This window comes from Artibeus jamaicensis, unplaced genomic scaffold, assembly GCF_021234435.1.
Source record: "Artibeus jamaicensis isolate MK-2021 breed Jamaican fruit bat unplaced genomic scaffold, CSHL_Jam_final contig_887, whole genome shotgun sequence".
Taxonomy (NCBI): Eukaryota; Metazoa; Chordata; class Mammalia; order Chiroptera; family Phyllostomidae; genus Artibeus; species Artibeus jamaicensis.
The window spans coordinates 157,216-183,458 of record NW_026522003.1 but is presented as its reverse complement, the minus strand read 5'-3'; the positions used below and the strand labels follow the sequence as shown (position 1 = coordinate 183,458).

The window sequence follows — 26,243 nt, the reverse complement described above, 5'->3', positions numbered from 1 at the left end:
GTGTTCAAGAGCAATGCTGGTGCAGTGACACCTGTTAAATGACTTCTTATATGGTGCCATCCTCTGACAGGCCTCTCTCTCCCAGTGTGAGAGTAAAAAATGTTCTCACATGGTTTATTGTAATATTTTTATAATTTCATTTTTGAACTTTTTATTTTAATTATTGTTCAAGTACAGTTTTCTGCCTTTTACCCCCATCCCAGCCCACCCCCCAGCCCTCCCCACCTCCCTCCCATTTCCACCCCCCCTTGTTATTGTCCATGTGTCCTTTATACTTGTTCCTGCAAACCTTTCCCCTTGAAATTCCCTCCCTTCTTCCTTCTGGTATAATTTCTTTTTTGATATTTAAATTTTTGATTTTTCAGGAATTTGTTTTGGTGTAGGGGTGAGGTGTGGATATTTTATTTTATCTCAAAGAGCTCCCCATTGTCCCAAGATCATTTATGGAAAAATACATGTTGGCTGAAGGGCTTTGTCAGAATACTAAATTCTAGGGTGTGGATGTTCTGCTTTTCTAGATTTTTGGTCTGTTCCACTGAATAGTTTGTCCATTTATGTACCAGTTGCTTAGAGTAGTTTTATATGTACTGATTTTGGACCTCCAGCTTTTAGAACTGGGAGAGAATGCATGTCTGTTGCATTAAGCCACTCACTTGTGCTAACTTGTAAAGACACCTGTAGGAAACTGATACAGTGACAGAGCTGGGATTTGAGCACAAGCCTTTGACTGTGAGCCCTGTGTTCTGAACAGTAGTAGCTCAGGGATAGTCAGCCCTGTTCCTGAGACAGAGTGTTTGTGGGGGAGGTGTAGTGGAAACTCATGTAATGCCGATGTCCTTGGGCCTCATCAACCTGTGGGTGTTAAGGGCCAAAGCGGTGCGCTGAGCTAAAAGGGGTGTTTTGTGTCCCTTTAGTTCTTCCCTTTGCTCTTCTCCAGCCTGTCCCGCGTCCTTGAGGCTGACTTCAGTGGCCTGTCTTGACGTTTGACTTCTGATTGGTTTTGGCCAATGCTAGGCAGCAGCAGGGAATTGAAAAGTGACCCCCTCCATGCTTCTCAATGGCTGTGCCTTTTAACCTAAGGTCACGGTTCCTATTCTGTGGCCGTCTACAGCTCCAGCTCTGGCCCATTGGTTCCAGTGACCACTTCTTCCCTTTTCCTTTTCAGGCCTACAGCTTTCCCCATACTAGCCTGGGAGTACCTCACCCTTCTCTTATTGGTTTTCCTTAACCCTGCCCACATCCCCATGAAAGATCTATTCTTTAAAATTCCATCAGCCATCTCTTTGAGAGGACTATGTGTTTCCTACCAGATCCTGACCAACAGGGGGCGCCACCACTCCCCCAATACCTAGAGTAACTCAGGTTTCCTTGACTGTTGCCCCCACGCACTCATTTGGAATCACCTTAAGTCTTGACCATTCTATGTGCCATTGGGAAGCCACTTCTCTGATGGGAGGCCCTTCAGGAAGGCAAGCTGCCCAGGGACACTGGCAAAGTCGGGGAGGAGTCCGTCTCCTCTCTGGGTTGCTCTACACTAAGATCCCAAGCAGGCTGCCTGGGTCCCAGGGCTCACCACCCCCACCCCCAGGAATTGGGCTAGGGATGGTCTGGGCTAGGTGGGGAGGTCTTCCAGTGACAGAACTGCCTGTCTGGAGCCTGGGAGGGATAAGATCTCTTACTGGCAGGCTCACGGAGCAGGCCGGTCCTTTGATCACAGGGAGTTTCTCCCCGAGGCTCCTCATTCCTTATGCAGACAGGCCCGTGGCAGGGCGTGCTACCCGGTGACAGACATGCCTAGACATACCTGATTCTATTTAGTCTTGACCTGGGATCTTTCTATACAAGGTGGAAGGTAGATTTGGGTCAGGGTGAGGAAGGCCTCCCAAACAATCAAACAAGTTTTAACATAATACTGTAGTCAAGGAATAGATAGATGCACTCAAGCTGGGGAGAGACCGGGATCAAAAATTGTTTAGTGCTTGGGGCGTTGCCATCTGAGAGCCGGGTTTTTATTCTCCCTCTAGCTGAAATATCGCCCCAACCAAAGAGGCTCCATTACTGCGCCTTGTTTTGTTTCCGGCAGAGTGTGTGCAGCACCGTTCCTTGAAATCACAGCTGTTTTCTTCTTTCTTAATTTATTCCGCAAAGGCAGGCAGATACCTGTCTTGGTCAAGGCTCTATACCTAGGGCCTGGTTCATAGTAGGCACTCAATACATATGTGTTGGATTTGTTGAATGAGTGACTGAATTTGGCCTTATTTATTTATCGCCCATCTATTCCTTAGATGAGGAAACCTGGAGAGGTTAAGGGATTGAGCTCCCTGCTTAACAGTGTACAACTCATTGCTGACAAAGCTGGGACTAGAACCAGGATATCTAACTAACTTCACTATATTCAGGTGGAGAGGCAGCAGGGGAGTGGGTTAGCAGGGGAGTTAAGGAAAGCCCGAAGTAGGAGCCAGACTGGTGGCATCCGCATGGCGGCGAAACTGAAAAGGACAGGAAGGAGAGGAATCTCTGGGAATGTGCGATGACATAGTGGTCAGAGCTGAGGTGGCGGTAAACTGACAAGATTTAGGGAGGGAAAATGAAAACGTATTGGATGTGTACTCCCCGCCAGGCAGTGTGCCGGACGTGGTGCCTGTACCCGTGTGGTCTGATTCATGACCTGTGCTGTAGGTATTATTGCCCCCATTTTGTGAGCTAAGGGTAAGAGAGGCATAAGAATTTAAATAAATTACCCACTTTTCCCCATTTATCAAGCACCTGACTCCTAGCCTTGACCTAGTCCCACAGGATTAAAGCTGAGAGTTTTCCTTTAAGATGGTTGAGGCCCACAGTTAACCGGAATAGAGCAGCAAGAATTAAGTGTTGATTAGTGGAGAGCAGGGGTACTTGGCTGTCACCTCGCTTCAGAGGAGTAACTGAAGTACACAGTAAGTCAGGAGCTTCTTTTGATCAAGGGAGAGCATTAGAGGTAGGAAGAGTGGAGAGATACAAGTTCACCCTGGGAGTCTCCTCCCAGGTGCTCTTAGAGGGGCAGGTTAGGGACGTGACAAGTTGCAGAGCCCTAGGCCTTGGAGCCGGAGGAGATACAGATCACCTTTTTCCTTATCTGGATTCCAGTCTAGGGAGAAGCAGCAAAAATGGGTGTGGGACTGGACTGGTTGGGCCCAGTTCGGTCCAGACTAGGAGTGGCGTGAGCCCATCTCCCCTCCCCCCGCTGGGCCGCTTTGTCGCAGTGGGGCATTCCTGGTCCTTGCCTGTGCACACACAAAAACACGATGTTCCCTCAGCCCAGGTGTTCCGTGGCAGCTCTGATTTAAAGTCCACTGCCCTTTGTCCCCACAGGTACACTTGTCCCTGTCAGACTGTGGTTTTCAGTTTGGGTTTGGAACATAAAGGTCACTGAGGCCCAGACGCAGATGGTGCCCTCCACAGAGCCAGGTTCTGTGCAGGCCACAGGGCTGCATAAGGTGTCCTTTGTGCTGAGGATGCCTCCAGAGCCCAGTGTTGGAGGTGGCCCCCAGTCCAGGGCCAGTCCCTGACCACTGATACCAAGCAGCTGGCTGTGGGTCAAGGTCAACCCTCCCTCAACCCAAGCCCTCAGAGGCTGTGCTACCCACCAGACCCTCACTCCTACCCTAAAGCCTCAGGGCATAACTCAAACTTGCTATTAAAAAGAAAAAAAGGCTTTCATAAACAAGGCAAGTCTGAAAACTGGGGCAGGGAGGCCCCTCCAGCCCTGGGGGCTTCAGGAGGGTCTGGGCGGCCTGCCAGCTCCTGGCTGTCCCCAGACTTGGGGGGAAGGGTGGGGAGGCCGTGCTGTAACTGTCTCCTGCCCTCCGGGTTTCCAGCCCAGAGTTTCTTTGGGCCTGGGCCTCTTGGGCTCCCCACCCTGTCCTCTCTTAACCCTTTCCTTGAGGGAGGGAGGGGGCACAGGTCCCCGTTCTCTGGAGAGGCCTGGGAGGCAGGGCGGGAGGGAGGAACACACAGCTAGGCTGGGTCCCTGAAACCTAGCCCCCTCCCGCTCATCCGAATGCCCCTCCTTCCCCTTCCTTTTCCTTCCACTGGGGAAAGGGGAACGTGGAAGGAAATTAACTTTGACCCCTAGATTCTGGCTCTGGGCCCAAAACCTGGGTGGAAGGCAAGAGGTTTCCAGCACCCCTCGCCTGCCCCTCAATTCTCCCTCCTCCCTTTAAGCTGCCCAGCAGTAGGAGAAGGAGTTCATCCCGGAGGGGCTGGCGAAGTGGTGAAGGAGGAAGGCTGGGGGCGGAGGGAAGGGCGGCGGGAGCCCGACCAGTCCCACCCCCAGCTGCAACCCCTGGCAGGAAGAGATTGTCGCTGGAGCCGCCGCCGAAAGGGACAGAGCTTGGGAGGGCGGGCACTCGATCGGTGGCGGGTGGGTCAGCAGGTCCAGCGGACCCCGGCGGAGGCTTGAGCGCGCTGCAGGAGCAGGGGGCGTGGCCTGGGCTTCTCAGTCCTGGGGGGCTGGGGAGCCTCCAGCACTGGGACCCCGGTGACACTTTGGGCTCCCTCCTTCCAGGAGCGGGCGGGGCAGCCATGCTCCTGGCTGGGGGCGACCCTCCCGCTCAGGAATGGGTCATGGTGCAGATCAAATCGAAGCCGCGGGTCCAGCGGCAGCGGCTGCAAGTGCAGCGCATCTTCAGGGTCAAGCTGAACGCCTTCCAGAGCCGCCCGGACAGCCCCTACTTCTGGCTGCAGCTTGAGGGGCCCAGGGAGAACATGGGCAAAGCCAAGGTAAACAGCTTTTTCCCGCTCCTGCCAGACCCCTCCTGCCAGACCCCTCTCCCACTCCGCTGCCACCCGGAGAGACAAGGGTGCCTAGAGGCCCCGGGATCTGGATTCGGCAGAATGACGGGCAGGTACTGGACCACCCTCCCCTCTTTCCAGATCAGCAGCCTTGGTTCCTTTTCTATGGTTTCTTCTTTCTTTTCAGCCCCACCCCTCTCGCGCGTGCCACTTCTGTCCCTCAAGTGCCTTGAGAGAGGCTCCCCAGCGTTCGTACCCCCTTGAGCCTTCCCTGGCCAGGGCCCCAGGGTCCACAACTCCTCTCTTCTATCTGGGGAAAAACTCAAGGTCCTGCATTTCTATGTCCTCAGCAACACACCTCTTTGTTCTTCATCAAGAGGATCTTTCTATCCCTTTTAAGTCTGCTTAAGTCCTGGGCTCTGACAATGGAGTCTCCCAGAGTGCTGGGCCTGGAGGGGCCTTAGAGATGCTAGTAGAGCTGTGCTGGCACTTGGCCAATAAGTTATCAGGGACTGGAGAGGGTCAGGGGGCCTGAGTGCTCAGGGTCAGGTAGGTGGGGCTGGTGGGGGCTGAGCCATGAACCCGGAGCTCTGGGCTCCTTGCTCCACGGTCTTGATGCCCTAGGCAGCCTGTTGCAGGGGCTCAGGGGTGGGGGTGCGGCTGCTCTGGAAGGCACCAGCCCGTAGGGATGGCTTGAAATCTGGGAGGAGGGCCGTGGGCTTTCAGATGAAAGGACCTGCCGTGTGGCGCTGGGCACTGGATAGGCCAGGACATAGTGCTCCTCTCTGTATTCTTCTGCCTGGCTTCTCTCACAAGCTTCTCCTCCACTTGGGCCTCTCAAGCTCCTTTTGACCCCCAACCATGGCCAAGGTCTCCTTTTTCCCTAGGATTCCTTTATCTTATCTTTTCCTGGGAGGAATGCTATAGCCTCTCTCTTCCCCAGACCACCCCAGCTGGGTCTATACCAACATCGCAATTGGTCAAGGCCATGGCTGGGGGAGGTCCAGAAGGCACTGGCCAGAGGGCAGGCAGGCAGACTGGAAAGTTCCTCCCTCAGCCCCTCAGCTGAGCTGCTGCATCAGCAGTTTTTCCAATTCTGACAAGACGTGCTGGGGGAGGGGCGGGGTGCTTGCCCCTCGAACAGATGTGCAGGAGCCGAGAGATGAAGACTTTTCAGAGTTGGGACAGGGTGGGTTAATAAGAGGAGCCTTTGGGTTGTTTGGGCTCTTAGTCTTTATGGCACTTTCTGAGGTGCCCAGCTCTCCTCTTCCTGCTTCGGTCCTGGAGCGGCTTCGCTGGCCTGGCGGCTCTCACTCCCACTGCTTCCTCACTGTCTCCTCCGGGGATCCGGCCCTAGAGTCCCAGGCCCTGCTAATGCAACCAGTGGCTCCTCCAGCTCTTCCCACCCTGTCTTCTACTGGGGAGAGGCACTGTTTAAGATGAAAATATAGCATGAGGGGGTTTGAAGTAGGGCAGGGAAGGTAGGGAGTATAAGGCTTGTCCCAGGAGATAGGAGATCCGGGCTGAATGTGCTGCCACCAAGGTACACCAGGACAGGGGGTGGTGGAGAGAGTTGGAGTTGGGGTGTGCTCCCTTCTAACTGGGGGACCTGGGTCAAATCAGTTACCTTCTCCTGAGCCTGTTTTCTCATCTATAAAATAATATAATAACACCCACATTTTGGCGGGGTGAGAATCAGCAGAAACAACACATGCTTATGTACGTTTGCAAAATGCGCAGTTTTAGAGTATAGATGCTGGTTATTGTTGTTAGCTAGCTGTGTAACTTTGAGCAAGTCTTTTCCCTCTCTTAGTCTCAGTCTCCTTGTTTGTAAAGTGAGAAGCTTGGATTCAATGCTTTCTAAGGTCAGTGTAAGGATGTCTTGTGGTTTCTGTGTGGCAGTCCTGTGGCTGACCCAATTCCAGCAGTAGGGACACGGAGTTATGCATTTTGACAATGGCCAACTGGCAGAGGGGCCTCAGTGAGACCGGAATTTGCAGGGTGTGGAAGGGTTGAGGATGAGGATGGCTTGTTGGTGAGGGGAAATAGGGTCCAGAAAGATTTGGACCTATCTAGAGAAAGGCCAGGTTGTAGTTCTACATCATATATGGCTGGTTTTCCAGGAAAAATCTCTGACAAACTCTAGAGTGTCTTTACATTGTTTTGTTATAATGGAATTTGAAAAATAAAGACATTGCTAGAATCACATTTCCAGGCAGCAAAGACAAACACTGGGAGGTCTGGCCACTGAAGTGAAATCAGCAAGTGGAAAGGAGGGTTTGAGTAATAACCTGAGTTGCCCAGGGACAAGCCTTCCGTCCTCCTGGGCAGCGCTGTGAGGACGAGAAGAGGGGGGGATATGTTCACTTCTCCCTTTTTTGGAGACTCTTTTTGGAGATGGGAGAGGACGTTGATTGGGAGCCAGAGACTGGGTTCAGGGAGCTGGGAGACGTGGTTTGACTTGGCTGTCAGATGGGAGTTCATCTGTCCCAGCTTTGCACTAACCATGAGCACAGTACCATGGACATTGGTAGCGGCCAGGGGTGTGCTGGAGCTGGCTTCCCAATAGAATTTCAGGAGGTTTGCAAACCAGTGGCCTCTCATTAGTACTTTGAAATCAGCATGGTGGGAGTCTTTACACCTGAGAAATTGGCAAATGTACCCTGAATCTGTGGCTCCGTTGGTTGGAGTGTTGTCCTTTAAACCTAAAGGTTGCAGGTTCGATTCTGGTTAGGGCACATGCCTGATTTGCAGGTTCAGCCTCTGGTTGGGGCATGTGCGTGGGTAGGTTTTTCTTTCCCTCTCTTCCTCTCTCTCTAGAATCTATGGACATGTCCTTGGGCGAGGGTTTTAAAAAGGTGTTTCTAAAATATTTTAAAAAATAATAAATTAGAAAGTGCTCCAAATCAAGGCTATCCCCTAGTTGTGTTGTGGGCATGCTACCCTCTCCCTCTCTTTTTTTTTTATTGCTTCAGCCAACAGACGGGGAACTTTATTGAGGCCCCAGGGTCACAGGGTTCGGGCAGAAGGCCGCCCTGTGTCAAGGCCCTGGTGTGGAAGCCTTATTTAACCTTCTTGGTGGGCACGGGTTGTTGTCGTGACCTGTGGTCAGTGTGGGAATGCAGGTGGGCGGAACACTTGCAGGTGGGAATTGAACCCGTGACCTCTTGCTTGGTGCGCCCATGCCCAACCAACCCAGCCACACTGATCAGAGCCCTACTCCTTTTTTTAAAACTTCATTTCTCTTTTATCCAAGTAATTAATAATTGAAAAGTCCAATAATTTTGGAAAAGCCCACAATAAAACACCCTGAATCCCTGCCTTGTCCTTCCCGACGCAGAGCCCTTCCTTGTAGACATTTGCACATCTCCACATTCCTAAGAAAACTTGTAGGTACCGTTAGCTTTTGATTAATCCATTTTAGATATTTTTTTTTACTTCCTATTATTGTAGGTGAGGATTTAACTTCCTTACATTGCCACCCCCTCTATATCCCCAAAATAGTTAATTTTCAATTTTCTGTTAAATCTATATTTAGTGTTTGCATCATCATGCCTATAAAAATATCGCTAACCTCTAAGTATTGAAGTGCACTGTGATTGTTTTCTTTCTTATTTTATTTCACTGAGGTTTAGAGCCCCTTGCTTTTTAATATGCTTGTTTTTCTTTGTAGTTATTGCTATTTTTACAGTGCTCAGTGGCCTCACACTATAATTTTGTACAAGGTCGATCTATCAGTTCAAGGTGTTCTTTCAGTTCCACATTTTTTCTTTTTTTAAAATATATTTTATTAATTATGCCATTACAGTTGTTCTATTTCCCTCCTTCATTCCCCTCCATCCTGCACACCCCTCCCCCACCATTCCCGCCTTTAGTTTATGACCACGTGTCTCAAATTCTTTAGATTCTATATTTCCCCTACTATTCTTGCCCTCCCCCTATCTGTTTTCTACCTACCATCTATGCTACTTATTTTCTGTACCTTCTCCCCCATTCTCCTTCTCCCACTCCCCTGTTGCTAACCCTCCATGAGATCTTCATCTCTATGGTTCTGCTCCTGATCTACCTATCCTCTTAGTTTGCTTTTGTTTTAGGTGTGGTTCTTAATAACTGTGAGTTTGCTGTCCTTTCACTGTTCATATTTTTTATCTTCTTTTTCTTCGGTAAGTCCCTTTAACATTTCATATAATAAGGGCTTGGTGATGATGAACTTCTTGAATTTGATCTTATCTGAGAAGCACTTTATCTGCCCTTCCATTCTAAATGAAATCTTTGCTGGATAGAGCAATCTTAGATGTAGGTCTTTGGATTTCATGACTTGGAATACCTCTTTCCAGCCCCTTCTTGCCTGTAGGGTCTCTTTTGAGAAATCAACTGACAGTCTGATGGGAACTCCTTTGTAGGTGACTGTCCCCTTAGCTCTTGCTGCTTCTAGGATTCTCTCCTTCATTTTAATCTTGGCTAATGTAATGATGATGTGCCTTGGTGTGTTTCTTCTTGGGTCCAACTTCTTTGGGACTTTCTGAGCTTCCTGGATTTCCTGGAAGTCTATTTTCTTTGCCAGATTGGGGAAATTCTCCTTTATTATTTGTTCAAATAAGTTTTCCGCTGGTGGCTGTTCCTTTTCCCCTCTGGTACCCCTATAATTCGGATGTTGGAACGTTTAAAGATGTCCTGGAGGTTCCTAAGTCTCTTCTCATTTTTTTGAATTCTTGTTTTTTCATATTTTCCTGTTTGGCCATTATTTTCTTCCTTCTGGTTCACTCCCTTGATTTGAGTCCCAGTTTCCTCTTCATCACTATTGGTGTCCTGTGCAATTCCCTTCACTTCAATTAGTTTAGCCTTCATATGTTCCTCTAATTTGTGACTAAAATCAACCAGTTCTGTGAGCATCCGGATCACCAGTGTTTTTGACTGTGCATCTGAAAGTTTTGCTATTTCTTCGTCGCTTAGATTTATGGGCTCTGGGGCTTTGACATCTTCTTGAGCCATTTTTGTGGTCTGTTCACGCCCATTAATTATGAGGAGCAGAGCCTTAAGTGTTCACCAGGGTAGGGCTACTGAGGTCGCTGAGTTGTGATGCTGTATGTGGGGGCGGGGTCAGAGTGGGGAAATGGCAGCCCCCTCTGCTGCCTCTTGCTGCTGGGGCCAGCCGCCCACTCTCTCATTAGTCTCTCTGTGCACGAATGCGGGACCACAGTCAACCCGCCACCCTGCACCCTTGCTGGGTACGCCGATCGCTCACCGGGTCGCTCACTGAGTCGCTCACTGGGTCCACCCGTTGCAACCCCACGCCTGGGATCCGCGCACCTGAGTCTGTCTGACCGAGTTTTCCTGTGCAAGCCCGCTTCACCAGCTGCTGGCTTCGCCCCTCTTACTGGTCAGGCTGAAGAATTTGTTGTTATCAGACTTCCGAAAAGTTCAATTTTCTGTGTTCTGGCTGTGTTTTCTGTTGCTAATATTTTGTTGTCTCTCAACTTGGTTGTGGGAGAAAGCACAGCGTCTCCACCTATGCCTCCATCTTGGCTGAAGTCCACATTTTTTCTTGGAAGCATCATTTCTTCTGTCAGTCTGGCCTGCATAGCTGTCATCCTGCGATTTCTGTTTGCTGTCACTTTTACATCTCTTTGCCTTTTTTGTTGTTCAATGTCTTGTTTCCTGAGCTGAGTGTCTTTCACTTTCTTGGGTTGCTGGCCACACCCATCAGTAGCTCTACCGGGTTAGAAAGAGGGCACGGCTGTCAAGGGCATGCTGATGACTGCCCTCAGGGCGCTGTCTCTGTCATTCCCTCCAGTCTAACTGACTGTCCTCCATGCCTGGTGACATTTGTTATCCTAGAACAGTGCCTGGCACCTAGTACATGCTCAGTAATGACTTGTTGAAATGGATAAACAAATTCTGAAAGTCCTCTTTATTATCACCCTGAAGACTGCCTTTGCTTTTTTCCTATGTTGGTCTCCTTTCTTGTTTTTTTGTTCTCCTTCATTTGCTGGAAAGCACTCTCCAGTAGCTTCATGAGAAAGGCTTCATAGGAGGTAAATGTTGGGATTGCATATCTGAAGCTCACTTGATTGATGCTCTGGCATTGAATGATTGTAAGTGGAAAATACTTTTCCTTCAGAAGTGGAAAGGCATTCAGAATTCCACAGACTTTTTGCTCTCTAGTTGTTGGAGGCTATGTCGGATCCCTGGTCCTTTGTATGTAAAGTGTTTTTTTTTTCTCTCTGAAAGTTTGTAGTTTGCCCCACTGTTCTGAGGTTTCCCAGTGAGATTCCCTTGTGCAGGTCCGTCCTCCTCCATTGTCGGCTGCTCCTGTGTTCAGTAGGCCCTTCCATCTGAACATTCACCTTCCTCAGATCTGGGCTATTTTCTGGAAATTCTTCGTGGATGATTTTCTCCCCGTGGCTTCCAGTTCTCTCTTCCTGGAACTCCTATTCAGGCATCGGACTTTCTGGACTGACTGGTTCACTTTTCATATTTTTTCTCCTATTTTCCAACTCTGACTTTATTGCTTTGCTTTCTGGAGAGATTGCCTTAACTTTATCTCACAGCCCTTTTCTTGGGCCTTTCATTTCTGCCATCATATTTTTAATGTGTAAAAGTCATTTACGTCCTCTCCGAATTCTCTTTCTTTAAATAAAAAAACCTTTCTATTTTTGTTCATTGTGTACAATATTCTCTATTATCTTTCTGAGGAGAGCAATGATAGTAAAGTTTTTGAAGTTTTTTTCTCCCTGTCTACTTTCTCTTTTTTTTTCAAGTTGCTCCTCGTCCTGTATGGTTTTTTTTGGTATCTGTCTCACATTAGAAGTTTTCCTCATATGTCTGGTCATCTTCGCATGATTAAGAGTGAAAAGCAGAAAGAATCACTTAGGAGGTGAGGCTGACTGATTTGGAGATTGACTGTACAGAGATATGGGGCACTGTCTGTAAGGGAACCCGTTTGGTGGTCTTTGCTCTTGGGCTGGCTGGATTTATAGAATGAATTTTACTCTTTTCTGTCCTGGAGGGTCAGGGTCTGGCTGCTGAGTCTCTAAATGGGAAGAATGAGTTTCTCTGCACTCAGCTTTTGTTGTAGACATCACTATTTGGCCCTCTTCCTTCCCTCCATGTTTTCTCCTATGGTACCTACCCCCTCAAGTATGCTGACAAACCTCTAATCCTAGGACCTGTTTTCAGCTCTCTAGAGAACAAATTTCCAGTGGGTAGGGAGGTACTTGCCCAGCCTATATATGTGTGTATGTTTAGCAGGGGTTCCTGAATCTAACTGCTCCTCAAAGAACTTTTCCTCAGTCCACCTTTCTTTATGTTTCCCTTCACTCCCAATTCCAGAGTTTCTTGGTGCTGCCATTTTCTGAAGCTTGTGTATTCTGCAGTGTAATTTTGAGTGGTTCTGAAAAGTAGACAATGAATGGCAAACGGCTTATGAGAAAGAAGAATCCTAAGCCAGGTGTTAAATAATAAAGCACTTTGATCAAGTGTAGAGCAGTGTTGAACCATTGATTTAATGTATAAGTTGACAAAGGATCTGCAGGACAGTGGGCGATGTATTTTTACAAACACACCACTCTTCTTTTGTGCTTATTTCGTTCCCGCCATGTCTCTACTTTTTCTCTTCTTGGAGGAAAAGGGTGTGGGTGGACTTTGTGCTCCAGGTATTTTCTGGATGTAAATGCCTGTTGTTTCCTTTTCTTCCCTCCCTCCCTCCCTTCCTTCCTTTTTCTTTCCTCCAAAGTATAGACAGCATCATGGTTAAGACCCCAGACTCTTGGAGTCAGACTGGCTTAGAGTCCCAGCCTACTACCTGTGTGACCCAGCACATGTGCCCATCCTTGCCCATCTAAAATGGGGATGAATGTGATTCCTTTACAGGGCTCAGAGAGGAATCAATGAGATAATATGTAGCACATAGTAAGTGCTCAATAAACATTCAGATTTATTATTTTGAAAAGTATTTCAGTTTCTATATATCTTTTAGTTTAAAAATGCTGAACAGTTAATGGTACAATAAATATTTTAAGCTCTTTGCACAAAAGAAAGAAACCAGCCACCACCTTCTTCCTCAGCATGCCTTCGTGTTTGAATATTGTTTTCATGTGGTTAGAATGTGGGGTGCATGGGGAGGAGGAGTCTGTTAAGTTCCGTGAGAGTGATCCCACACCTGGTCAGACTCCCCGTTGGGTCCAGCTGAGGTTCTGGGGGGAAGGGTTTGGCTTGGGATGTCTGTTTTGAACTTTTTTTTAGACTTGTTAGAGAGGGGTTAGACCCTGGACCTAAGTACCTGGGTGCATTTTGGGCCTTTTGGGGAAGGGGTTGGCAGGCTATGACCTGGGCCTCTTCTGTGGACGGCAGAGGTAAGCATAGGCTGGAGCAGGGAAGGACGGGCTGGGCACTGAGCAGAGGGCCCAGAGTGGTCTTCAGGACGGCTGCTGGAGATCCAAAATGGAGTGTTTGTTTCCTAATGGAACCGCCCGGAGAGAGCAGGAAGTACCCGACTGCTATCCACATGGAGATACGTTGCTACAGGAGGACGGATGCAGTCACCCGTGGTGGGGGTGGGGGGTGGGGGGGGCGGCTGATGAAGAGGGAGTGCTCATGCTCCCTTGGAGCTCCTGGATTCATGCTGGCGGGACTCAGCCAGGCAGTGAAGGAAGCCAACCTTTCCCATCCCAGGGACTGGTAAAGACTGAGTGTACAAGTCCTGTAAGCAGGGGGACTTGGTCTGCCTGAAAAGCCAGAGGCCTCTCTTCTGGTACGTACATATTGTGTGTATCTGTGAGGTTATCTCCTGGATGCTGGCCCAGCGACTTATCTCCTCCTCTCCTTCTCTGTCCCCTCTGGGCAACGGAGTTACCATGGTTACGGGTACAGATTGTGCTAGAGACTCTCTGAAGGTGGATTAAGCCAGAATCCCACAGGATTACCCTGTTGTCATGTGTAGTCAGCCTGAGGAAGTGGAAAGAACCCTGGTTTCAGGGTCAGACAGATGTGGGTTGTGGTCCTGGCTCAGTCACCCTCTGGCTTGAACAAGCTGCAGAGCCCTCTGAGCCTGCGAAATGGGAATAGGCCATGCCAGGCGCCAGGCCAAGCGCTTCCTTTATATCAACTCCCTGAAGCTCCACAATAGCCCAGTGAGGCAGAACTATTACCCCCATTTTACTGATGAGGAAATGTAGGCACAGGGAGGATAGATCGCTCACTCCAGGTCACCTGAGTTCCCGGCACGTGGAGGGTGCAACCCCCTCCCCCTGGCTGTGTCACAATTCTGGAATGTCACGGTCAGACTGGACCTCAGGAGCACCTCGTTTAACCTGTCATACAAGTGAAGAGGCTGAGGCCTTGCAACGATGACCAATTTCCCACAGTTAACCTAACTCACCGAGGTCGAATTGGAAGCAGAACCAGGTCCCTTGACTCCAAACCCAGGGGCTCCCTACTCTCCAGGGCTCCCCTATTCTGTCAGTTTCCTGAAAAGAAATGATTGTGTGAGGAAACAGCGCCAGGGAGACGGGGCGTGGCCATGGGGGAGGCGTTGGCTTCTGGGAGGCTGGGGAGGGCACCTGCTTGGTGGGGTTGGGCCTCTGGATGGGGACGTGTGAGCCAGGGGCCACCTCCTGAAGGGATGACTGCCTTTGTGTTCTCCCCACTGTGGCTGCAGGAGTATCTGAAGGGCCTGTGCAACCCAGAGCTGTGGAAGGAGGTTCGCTACCCGCCAGCCCTGCACTGCACTTTCCTTGGGGCCCAGGGCCTGTTCCTCGACTGCCTCTGCTGGAGTACCCTGGCCTACCTGGTGCCCGGCCCCCCTGGCTCCCTCATGGTGGGCGGGCTGACTGAGTCTTTCATCATGACCCAGAACTGGATGGAGGAGCTGGTGGGGCGGCTGCGCTGGGGCCCTGCCCCTGTGTTTACCCCCCGGGGGATCTGGGAGGCTGAGGTGACCCGGGCCTTCGGGGCTTTGATCTGGATCCGTGCTGACCAGCATGCAGGGGAACTGCTGCAGCTGCCCCCAGCGGTCCAGGAGCTGCTGCTGAGCCTGGTGCAGGATGCTGCGGGCAAGGAGGACATCATTGAGTGGCTCGGCCGCATTGGCACCTCCAACGCCCGCTCCAACCCAGAGGTCCTGATCTGCCTTCCCCACCAGCAGAAGGAAGGCTTGTCCATGACGTCTGTGGGAGATGGTCCTGGGCCCTTGCTGGAGATGAGGGCCCTCCAGCATGGAGGCACAGAAAACTCAAAGAGATTAACCAGCCTGGGAGCTACCTCAGGACAGAACACACAGCAGGAGACAGCAAACCAGCTGGTGCGGTAAGTTCTGGAGAGTCAGCCTGACATCTCTGTCCCTGCCCCTGCTTCCCCAACCCAAGGAAAGAGTTTGGGACCTAATTGGCCTCCTCACCTTTCCAACAAACTTGGGCTTCCTCCAGGGTCGGTTCCAACCACCACAGTGGTGCGGACAGTGCTCGCAAGGAAGGGACGGTGCCAGCCGCCAGCAGCCAGGATTCCGCGAACCACTCACAAGCCTTGTTGCAGCAGAGGCAGGTCCAGAGGGTGGACGACAAACTCCCCTTCCAGCCTCCACTGTCAGCCCTGGGTGTGTTCCCATCTTGGAAGGCCTGGGCTCCCGGGCCAGCCTTTGGGCCCTTGTGGCCAGGGGCTATTGCTGCAACCTTCTGGAGGATCAATGAACTGCACTCTCTCCACCTGGCCTGGCTCCTGTCCCAGGCGTGCTTCAGTTTCCCTTTCTGGCAGAGGCCTCTGGGCCCCATTCAGTTCAAGCTGCCAGGGCAGAGTCCTTTGCCCTTAAACCTGGAGTGGAAGCAGAAGGCGCTTGTTCCTTTGCCCAGTGTGGAAAGCCCAGATTGTAGACCAGAAGTGGGGCCAGGAGGAGAGGCAGCCCTACAGAACTGCTCAGGGGCAGAGGCCTCCCCAAAAGTCATGAGTTTATTGGTGGTCTCAGGGAGCTCGGCTATAAAGGACAAAGCTAGCCCAGGACTTCCACAGGTAGGGCCACCTTTGACCTCTACACCCCAACTCCAAGTTGGAAGTGAGCCGGGGAATCAAGGAAGTGTACAGTGGAATTGTGAGGGGCCAGAAGAAGGGCCCGTTCCAGTGCTGCTGGCAGGGCAAGGGGTGTCTGCAACTCAAGGGGAACCTGTGGGTCAGGAGAGGCTGACAGCTCAGTCAGTACCTGACGCTCAGACAGTGCCTGATACTCTCGAAATGCCTGTGACTGCCCCAGCGCCCACAGCACAGACTGCACCCCCAAACCCAGTGCTGCCTCCAGCCCCCAAAGTGCCTACAGCCCAGATGATGCTGGCAGTGAACTCAGAATCTGCAGCCTCCAAAGTGCCTTTGGCTCCCACAAAGCCAGCAGTTCACGGGGGCCCCACAGCTCAAAAGGCAGCCGAGGGTCAACCGGCATCTGCAGCTCAAGTGGTGCCTGCAGCTCAGAAAATGCCTGCAGCCAAAACATTACCTGCAGGTCCCCAAACATCAAAAGCTCAAAGTGGGCCTGCAGCTAAAACAGGGTCCACAGCTCCCAAAGCACCTATGGTCCCCAAAGCACCGGTGGCTCCCAAAGCCTCCAGAGCTCCGAAAATGCCTGCAGCTCAGAAGGTGCTCACAGATCCAGGGCCAGCCTTGGATGCAGCCAAGCCCCTGAGAGAGGTCCAGCCTCCCCCAAGGGGCAGCGCTTCCTTCCCGAGGGGTAAGGGGGAGGCCAGGAGGCAGGGCCTCCAGTCCAGCAGCACTCTGGCTCCCAGTAGTAAGCACCCCTCTCAGGTGGGCGGGCTCTTGGGAGCTTGGGAGGGGTCCCCCAGGCAGCCTCCTGGACAACCACAGGCGAATAGCACAGTGACCAGCTTTCAGAGGTACCACGAGGCCCTGAATACACCCTTCGAGCTGAACCTGTCGGGAGAGCCTGGGAACCAGGGGTTGCGGCGAGTGGTCATTGATGGCAGCAGCGTGGCCATGGTGTGAGTAGCACGGGGCAGGCTGGGCATGCTGGGCAGCTGGGCAGCTGGGCAGGGCATCCCTGGGTGGACAGTGTGGGCATTCCTCTTGACCTCTGTATATGAATGACGTGGGGTTCACATGGGGAAAAGTGGAAGGGAAGTGGACCATGCTGAGTGGCAACTGCTCACTGAGCCGTGTGCGTGGAATTGTCACAGCAGCTCTGCAAGTGCAGGTTTCTGTTTTCTCTCTTTGACTAAAGCAGAAATGGGCTCAGAGGTATGGCGGCTCTTACCTAAGGACCCAGAGCCAGTAAGGGCTCCAGCTGGCCTGTGGGTTCAGGTTGTCCACTGCTGAGGCCCAGGCTCTTGCCACTGCAGCCTGCTTCATGTACCGAGGCACCAGTCCACCCCCGGGCCAGCTTTCAAATGCGTAGCCGAGACCGTAAGGCCCAGAGCAGGCCTCCTCTATGAAGTCTTTCCTGACCAACCCTTAGAGATGGCCCTTTTTGCACAGCACCTACTGTGTGTATGTGTTAGCACAAATATATGCAAAACCACTTAATGTACCAACACAGTACAGTTATCTGTGCTGAGCACACTCCCAGCACATAGTAGGTGGTCAGTGAATGTTTGCTTCCAGCTCTAACCTAAACTCTGTGAGTGTAGAGGTCGCCTTCTTCCTCCTCTTGCCCTGGAGACCCCTACACACATCTGCCCGTGCACACACATGCATACGCACACAGTAGGTGAGCCTACCCTGTAGGTGCTCATGGAATATTTAATGATGGAGGGAAGGGAGAAAAGCGTTGTCGGTGCCTGTGGTGCTGATGCTGGTGCCCCGGCACTGCCCACTATGCTCTCCAGGCTGTGAGGGAGGGGGAGAGGCAGGGCCGTTCCTAGGTCAGGAAGTGGCTCCCTCACGTCCCACTGCGCCTGCAGGCATGGCCTTCAGCACTTCTTCTCCTGCCGTGGCATTGCCATGGCAGTGCAGTATTTCTGGAACCGGGGACACCGAGAGGTCACTGTGTTTGTACCCACCTGGCAACTGAAGAAGAACCGGAGGGTGAGAGGTGAGTGGTCCCTTCCCCCAGCCCCTGCAGCAGCCCCCAGCTTTTCCTTCCCTGCCTCTCTGTTCCTGCCATGGCCTTTTCCATGTTGCCCTTCCTCTGATGATCTCTGTCTTCTGCCTTTCACGTCCAGAGAGCCACTTTCTGACAAAGCTCCATTCCCTCAAGATGCTTTCCATCACCCCCTCCCAGCTGGAGAACGGCAAGAAGATCACCACCTATGATTACAGGTGTGCCACCCCCCAGGCCTGTGTGGGGTTCCGGAAACTGGGCCGGTGTGTCAGGTGGGGTCCTGCCTCGCCCGCTCTCCAGAGATGGAGGCAGACAACGAGGTCATTTCAAAGAGGAGGGCACATGGCCCTCTGTAGGCAGAGGGAGGGACACAGTGAGAGAGGGCTCCACTGTGGGCTCTACCCGAGGCCAAGGGGCACTCTTGACTTTGGGGCTCTGCAGCTCCATTGCCCTTAGTTAGCAGGCTTCCTTCCCCCGTGACCTATGAACTGAGACCCGCTGCCCTGGGTGGGGTTAGCCTAGGTGACTCTTGGTGTGTCGAGTGAGTCGCTCCCTTAAGCAGCTGATTGTGAGCTGAAGTTCATGTCTTGAGGACCTGCTTCATTCTTTCCCTTCCACAGCCCTGGCACTGGGAGGAGGTGTGTGTGTGTGGCTGTGTGGTTGGAGCTCTGGCTGGGCTCTGAATATGGTTAGACTGGCCCCTATCTCCCAGCTAAAGCCAGAATGCCTCCCTACTTGTCAGTCCTAAGCACCCAGTCCCCAACATGGCTGCACAACCAGTGTGCCTGTGGGGGTGCCTGTGACGCAGCCTCTGTGGGGCAGGAAGGCCCTGCTGGGGTCCCTGGGCCTGGGCTGGAGTCCATGCTGGGCAGACACGGGTCTTAGCTTCACCAAGGCACCTCCTAAGCCAGACAGGGAGAAATTCTGTTTCTCCCCACTTTTCCCAAAACCTGGCACCTGCTCAGCGTTCAGGCCTGGGAAGGACTAGGAGGGCAGCTCCGCATCTCTCCTTCAAAAGTGAGGCCCCTGGGTGAGGTGTTTTAAGTACCTGTAGATTCAGGCCTGGGTTCCAGGGAAGATGGCTTTTCTGTAGAAGGCCCTCTGCTGGGCACTAGTGGAATAGCATGTTTGGGGTGGCCCTACAGGCAGTCTTCAGGGAAGGCCTAAGGAGGTGGCCTTCGCTTTCTTTCCTGGTAAAAGGGATTTAGGAGAAGTGATCCTTGGGAAATGGGTTTGTTTATTCAGATGTGTGCTTTTTATATGTGTACTACATGAATGTTATGTATTGGTGAAGGATAATAATGGAAACTTTGTGTGTATGCTGTGGGGCAAGCACCGAGCTAGATACTTTGATATGTTGTCATTCAGTTAACCCTCATAGCAATACACGGGAGGCATTTAATGCTTTACGGATGCAGAAACTAAAGCAGTAAAATGCACGTCTGGATGTGAACGAGTGTGTGGTCTGTGTGGGTGTCTGTGCGTGGGCATGTGAATGCCTATGTGTGAAATAAGGGTTTGTGTTTGCATATACATTTGGGAGGCATCCGTCTCAGTTCCCCTCCCAGCGGCTAGTGTGATCCTAAATACCCGCACAGAGGGGCGGGCTCCTGAGCCCTGGCTTCCCACCACCAAGGGCGGCCTCGGTCCAACACAAAGTGAAGCTGCAAGTTCATTTTCCCAGAGGCCCAGGAAGAAAGGGGCTGGTCACTGGTCATCAGTGACTCCCTCTCTCCTTCCAGGTTCATGGTGAAGCTGGCAGAGGAGACAGATGGCGTCATTGTGACCAACGAGCAGCTTCACGTCCTGATGAATAATTCCAAGAAACTGATGGTCAAAGATCGGTGAGGGGGTTGGGCTGTTCCTTCCCTTTGATTGTTGGGCAGCCCCGGCAGCAGGGTGTTGGGGCGGGGAGAGGGTCCTTGGGACAGTGTCCACCAGCACCTGCTGAGAAGAGGTGTGGGTCTCTGCCCCCGTGGAGATGCCCAGGCAGCAGTGGGGTGTGGGTGGGTCAAGGGCTCCCCTGCAACTGTGCCTCCTCTCTTCCTCGTCCAGCCTGCTGCCCTTCACCTTTGCGGGAAATCTCTTCATGGTGCCCGATGACCCCCTGGGCCGTGATGGCCCCACCCTGGATGAGTTTCTGAGGAAGCCAAACAGGTAATGGGCCTCTCCTGTGTCCCAGCCCGTCCTGGGACTGACCAAAATCTTCCCTTAAGTGCCAGCCAGTATTTGTCTACTGATTTGACTTCTTCACTTCTTGGCACTTTTCCCACTTATTTGTGCATCCGTAAACCACTTCCAGTGTGGTTTTGCGGTCTTACAGGTTTGCACATGTGCTTTAATATTATGTGTATCCTTCCACGACTGGCGTTCGTACTCAGTTCTTATGTTTTTTTCCACACCTTAATTCATGTGGCTCACTTTAGTGGCCGCATGGTACTCCATCACAGGGGCACCCACCGGCACGGGACCTCCTGTGGAGGTGGTTCCCTAGTATTGTGGTTTTGGAACTGGTGCTGCAGCCTCGTTCTTGTTCCATTGTGTGCAAGAGTAACTGTGTCTAGAGCCTATGCCAAGTAGGGTTTTTTTCCACATTTATTATCCCCTTTGGTCCTTACAACTTGAGTTCAACATACATGACCACTGCCCTAACTGTACCAATACACAGTCTAAGACTCAAGTACTTTCCCAAGGTTCCTCTGCTGGTGCCAGCAGAACTGGTTTGCCATAACTCAGGTGCTCTGGCCTTCACCTCCCCGGAGCCACCTTGCTGCCCCTCTCCCAGTTCTCTGGGCCCACGAGGAACTGTGGTGGATTTTCTGGGCAGGACACTGCTTCCTGGAACAGTTTTTCCCCAGACTCATCCTCCCAGTTTGGGAAAAAAATGCTGTGGTTGGAGTTTGTCTGCCGTGTTCTCCCAAATCAGGCTCCCCTCCCTCTCTTGACCTTTCCCGGGCTCGCTCATCCTGGCACCACGTTGGAAGTAGCAGTCATCCAATTCCCATCAAACCGCTGACTTAAAACTGGTTGAAAATATTACTTGGTTGTCCTGGCCAGTGCAGCTCAGTCGGTTGGAGTGTCACCCCATAACTGGAAGGTAGCCGGTTCAATTCCCGGTCAGGGTGCATACTGGGGTTGTGCATTCAATCCCTGGTCTCGGCGCATGTGATCCCCCGTCTGGGCGTGTGCGGGAGGCATCCAATCGATGCTTCTCTTTCACATCGATGTTTCTCTCTCTCCTTTCCTTTCTCTCCAAAAAGCAATGAAAAATGTCCTCAGGTGAGGCTAAACAAAGAAAATGTCACTTGGCCACAGAGGTGTTGACTGAATAAGCCCTTAGAGTACATCGGACTCTCCTAGTGAGGCCCGGCACTTGGAGGAGGTGGAGGGGGTACCTGTGAGGCGGCCCCTGCTGAGGGCCTGCTCTGTCTCGGGCTGGCACTCGGCCCAGCCGGGGCACTAGGGTGGGGCTCCATCCCAGGGGCTCCATCAGGAGCAGTTTTCCCTTTGGCCCACCTCTTGGGGCAGGCTGTGCCTCTCCCTACTCCATGGGACCCCTCCGCTCTGCTGTTTCGGTACAGGTTGGACACCGACATTGGCAACTTCCTGAAGGTGTGGAAGGCTCTTCCTCCCAGCTCAGCCAGCATCTCTGAGCTGAGTGACAGCGCTGATCCAAGGCCCCTGGAGAGTCCTCAGAAAGTGGAAGAAGTGAAGGAGGAGGAGAAGGAGGTGCAGGATGAAGAGCTGAAAGAGAGTCAGGACGAGGAGCCCAGGGAGGGGCAGGGCACTCAGCGGCCAGCTGAGGAGGAGGACCTGGACTCCTCGCTGGTGTCGGTGTTCAGGGCTGAGTGCCCTTCCCTCTCCGAGGAAATCCTCCGGTGCCTCAGCCTCCATGACCCAACTGACGGAGCCCTTGACATTGATCTCCTTCCAGCAGTGGCTTCTCCATCCCTGGGCATCCCCTGGGATGGGCAGGCTCCCTGCCAGCAGATTCTTGCCCACTTGGCCCAGATGACCATCCCCAGCAACTTCACGGCGCTCTCCTTCTTCGTGGGATTCATGGACTCCCACCAGGATGTCATCCCCGACTACGAAGCCCTGGTGGGCCCCCTGCACAGCCTCCTCAAGCAGAAGCCAGACTGGCAGTGGGACCAGGAGCACGAGAAGGCCTTCCTGGCCCTGAAGCGAGCGCTGGTGTCTGCCCTCTGCCTGACAGCCCCCAACCCCCAGCTGCCCTTCCGCCTGGAGGTGACAGTGAGCCAGGTGGCCCTGACGGCCACTGTCTATCAGGAGCACTCAGGGAGGAAGCACTCCATTGCTTATACCTCGAAACCCCTCCTCCCTGACGAGGAGAGCGAGGGCCCCCAGTCAGGGGGGGACAGCCCCTATGCAGTGGCCTGGGCCCTCAAGCATTTTTCCCGCTGCATCGGAGACACCCCGGTGGTCCTCGACCTTTCCTATGCCGCCCGCTCCGCTGTGGACCCTGAGGCGTGGGAGGGCCGCAGGGTGTCGAAAGCGTGGTTGATCCGATGGTCCCTCTTGGTGCAGGACAAAGGCAAGAGGGCCCTGGAACTGGCCCTGCTCCAGGGCCTGCTGGGGGAAAACCGGCTGCTGACCCCCGTGGCCTCCACGCCTCGTTTCTTCCAGGCTCTGCCTCCCTTTTCTGACCTGTCCACATTTGTCTGCATCCACATGTCAGGCTACTGCTTTTACCGGGAGGACGAGTGGTGCGCTGGCTTTGGTCTCTATGTCCTGTCTCCCACCAGCCCCCCCATCTCCCTTTCCTTCTCTTGCTCCCCTTATACACCAACCTATGCCCACCTGGCTGCCGTGGCCTGCGGCCTGGAGCGCTTTGGCCAGTCCCACCTCCCTGTGGTTTTCCTTACACACTGCAACTGGGTCTTCAGCCTCCTCTGGGAGCTCCTGCCCCTGTGGAGGGCCCGGGGCTTCCTGTCCTCCGATGGGGCCCCACTACCTCACCCGAGCCTACTCTCCTACATCATATCCCTCACCTCTGGCCTCTCATCCCTTCCATTTATCTACCGAACCTCCTACCGTGGCTCCCTGTTTGCTGTGACGGTGGACACCCTGGCCAAGCAGGGTGCGCAGGGGGGCGGGCAGTTTTGGAATTTGCCTACGGATGTGCCAGCTCCCATGGTGTCTCCCCATACTATGGGCAAGAGGCCCAACTTGCTGGCATTACAGCTAAGCGACAGCACCCTGGCAGATGCCATTGCCAAGCTGCAGGCTGGGCAGAAATTGCCCGGCTCCTCACCCTTCAGTTCTGCCTTTAACTCACTCAGCCTGGACAAGGAGAGTGGCCTGCTTTTGTTCAAGGGAGATAAGAAGCCCAAGGTCTGGGTAGTCCCAAGGCAGCTCCGAAGGGATCTGATTTTCTCTGTGCACGACCTCCCTGTGGGGTCCCACCAGAGGCCGGAGGAGACCTACAAGAAGTTGCGGCTGCTGGGGTGGTGGCCCGGGATGCAGGAGCACGTTAGAGATTATTGCAGGAGCTGCTTGTTCTGCATTCCCCGAAATCTTGGCAGTGAGTTGAAGGTTATTGAGTCCTTGTGGCCACTCAGGTCGACCGCCCCCTGGTCGAACCTGCAGATCGAGGTGGTGGGCCCGATCACTGTGAGTGAGGAGGGCCACAAGCACGTTCTGATTGTGGCCGACCCCAACACCAGGTGGGTGGAAGCGTTCCCGCTGAAGCCCTACACGCACATGGCCGTGGCCCAAGTGCTGCTGCAGCATGTGTTTGCAAGATGGGGCATCCCTGTGAGGCTGGAGGCCGCCCAGGGCCCCCAATTTGCCCGGCATGTTCTGGTGAGCTGCGGGCTGGCCCTGGGAGCCCAGGTGGCCTCGCTGAATAGAGACCTCCAGTTCCCCTGCCTGACAAGCTCAGGGGCCTACTGGGAATTCAAGAGGGCTCTGAAGGAGTTTATCTTCTTGCACGGCAAGAAGTGGGCAGCCTCCCTGCCCTTGCTGCACCTGGCCTTCAGGGCCTCCTCCCCCCAGGCCACTCCGTTCCAGATCCTGACCGGGGGCCCGGAGAAGCTGATGGAGCCCCTGTGGTGGGAGATGAGCTCTGCAAATATTGAAGGGCTCAAGATGGATGCCTTCCTGCTGCAGCTGGTGGGGGAGCTGCTGGAGCTCCACTGGAGGGTGGCCGACACGGCCAGCGACAAGGCAGAGAACAGGCGTTTCAAGCGGGAGAGCCAGGAGAAAGAGTGGAACGTGGGCGACCAGGTCCTCTTGCTGTCCCTCCCCAGGAATGGCAGCAGTGCCAAATGGGTGGGTCCCTTCTACATTGGGGACCGGCTGAGCCTATCTCTCTACAGGGTCTGGGGCTTCCCAACCCCGGAGAAGCTTGGGTGCATCTACCCTAGCAGTCTGATGAAGTCCTTTGCCAAGAGTGGCACCCCCCTGTCCTTCAAGGTCTTGGAGCAGTGAGTTGAAGCAGTGAGGGGAGGCCACACCCCAGGGTCCTGGGCCGTTGCTGCTAGGCCTCCCCTCCCTGCATCAGTACTCCTTTCAAAGCTGCCCTGGGGGCCTCCACGGTGCCTTTTGTGAAGTTTCTTCATAAAGCTTTGTGAATTGCCTTGAACTGGGGACTAGTGTCCCTGTGGGAGAATCTGCTGTCAGATACGGGCCTCTGGCAGTTTCACCTGGGGGAGTGCAGAGTCCCCTTACCGAGGTAGGCCAGGCTCCACGTCTTTCCCGGGCATCCCCTTCACCCTGTCACATGCGTGCAGGTGTACACTCATAGACACGCACATGCACACCCAGAGTCTGACTTCTGGCTGCCGAGTCAAGAAACAGCGTGGTTCCAGACCTCAGGGCTGGAACCCCACTCTCCCCTCTCAAACAGAAACCTCAAATGTAGACTCCTCTCCCCCAATCTTCCTGTGGGGACCCTTTGCCCTTGAAGTTGTCACAAGTCCATGCAGGCTATGGAGAGGCAGCCTGTTTCCAGTCTCATGGTCAGTTTTCTCAGGCCAGGTGAGGCCTACCCAGCTGTCCAGAAAGGGCTGGCAGTCTGGGACCCCTAGACTCAGAGCTGGGGTCGGATGGTGGCCAGCCATGGATGAGCTTGTCAGCACGAAAAGGCAAGGGGGAGACCAAGTCAGCCTACCTCATTGAACTCCAGCCAATGGAGACAACCCTGACCCCTGCTGTGATGGTATCAACCGCACAGGAATCAAGGATCTCGATGCCAAGTGTGGCATCTCTACCTGAAGAGCTGCTTCAACTAGGCCAAGGGGCCCAGGCCTCTCTTTGAAGAGGGGAGGGTGTCTGAGATGAGCAGCGAGGCAGACAGTGAGGTGCTGCTGTGGCTCTACCTCCCAGCCCCACTCCAAAGCCCACAGCCCTCCCGCCTCCACTGTACCTTACATCCCCAGCCCCCACATAGTGTGTGACTGCTGTGGTTGGAGCACTCCCCCGCCCCATTCCCTGGACCTGCTTTCTACGTAGAGCAAAATCTGGGCTCTGCCAGAGAACTCTGCAATGATCATGCTTACAACAAGAGTGAGTTTTCATAAGTGTGTGTGCTTACACTCACTCTGATTTTGCTGCTGCTGCTGCTGCTGCTGACAAAATAAACTCCAGTGAAGGCCAGCACTGTATCCCTGTGGCTAGGCCTCTCTCTGTCTCCGAAGCTGAGCCAGTCTCCTGGCCTAGCTCAGGCTGTCAACACACTAGGCATTGCACAAGCCAGAGTAGAACCTGCCATAGAGTCGAATGTGATGTTTTACAGCCAAAGAAATGCCCAGAGAGGAGAAGTGACTTGCCTAAAGTCACACAGCTAGTTTGCAGTTGAACTGGGATTGGGATCAATTTTCCTGACGCTCAGTTCACCATAGACAGGGTTCTGGTGACAGGTGCAAGTGAGAGAATCCCTCAAAATCCCACACCCATATTCCCTCTAGCTCCTCATCTCCCATATATTATAGGCAAACTACTAGATGTTGCCCTGAAACCATTTCCAGCTGCTCTGTCCAGGAAAGAATGATTGGGAGACGCGAGAAATTGAAAGGTGAGCTGTGGGAGCTTTAGCAGAGACCTTCTCTTCTTCCCCTCCCCACTTTTCCTGCCGCTCCCTCTGTGGTATGGCCAACCTCATTCTCCCTCCCCAGTGCTATACCCATTCCCCGTGCTAACCACATTTACGATCTTATACCTTTTTATTTTTCATTTGATTTATCAATAAAAAGATCAATATGGAGCCAATGTCCAGTTCCTTTTTAACTTTGGTTCAATTATGGGAGCGAGGAGGGTGGGGTGGTGCGGCCATGGGGCATGGCTGCTGCATGTTTCCCAGGCTGACTGACAGATCTGAAGACCTGGGTGGCACCTTTTCAAGTTCATCTGACCCCAGCTCTTATTTTATAGATGAGAGCAGCACTCAGGTAAGTGATCTGAAGGCCCCCCGCTG

The 26,243-nt window shown here is 52.9% G+C and overlaps 1 protein-coding gene across 2 annotated transcripts; it reads left to right on the top strand.

The window, feature by feature from the left end:
• The first annotated feature begins 4,271 nt into the window (after positions 1-4,271).
• On the top strand, positions 4,272-26,000 carry NYNRIN (NYN domain and retroviral integrase containing). 2 transcript variants are annotated; one of them, XM_037129426.2, is made up of 9 exons: positions 4,272-4,761; positions 14,432-14,473; positions 14,753-15,078; positions 15,198-16,748; positions 17,667-17,797; positions 17,928-18,024; positions 19,549-19,650; positions 19,862-19,963; positions 21,388-26,000. In XM_037129426.2, exons 1-9 carry the CDS (start codon positions 4,564-4,566, stop codon positions 24,257-24,259), a joined length of 5,421 nt encoding a protein of 1,806 aa, XP_036985321.2. In that variant the 5' UTR covers positions 4,272-4,563; the 3' UTR covers positions 24,260-26,000. The 2 variants fall into 2 exon arrangements, with proteins under 2 accessions (XP_036985321.2, XP_036985320.2); XM_037129425.2 differs by having other exon boundaries at positions 14,432-15,078.
• Positions 26,001-26,243: the final 243 nt, after the last annotated feature.

Bases quoted from the DNA above. Each gene is read 5' to 3' on its own strand.
- NYNRIN (XM_037129425.2), top strand. From the start codon at position 4,564: ATGCTCCTGGCTGGGGGCGACCCTCCCGCTCAGGAATGGGTCATGGTG. The intron at 16,749-17,666 runs GTGAGTAGCACG...CTGCGCCTGCAG, and splicing joins GGCAGCAGCGTGGCCATGGT to GCATGGCCTTCAGCACTTCT. The intron at 19,964-21,387 runs GTAATGGGCCTC...GTTTCGGTACAG, and splicing joins TTTCTGAGGAAGCCAAACAG to GTTGGACACCGACATTGGCA.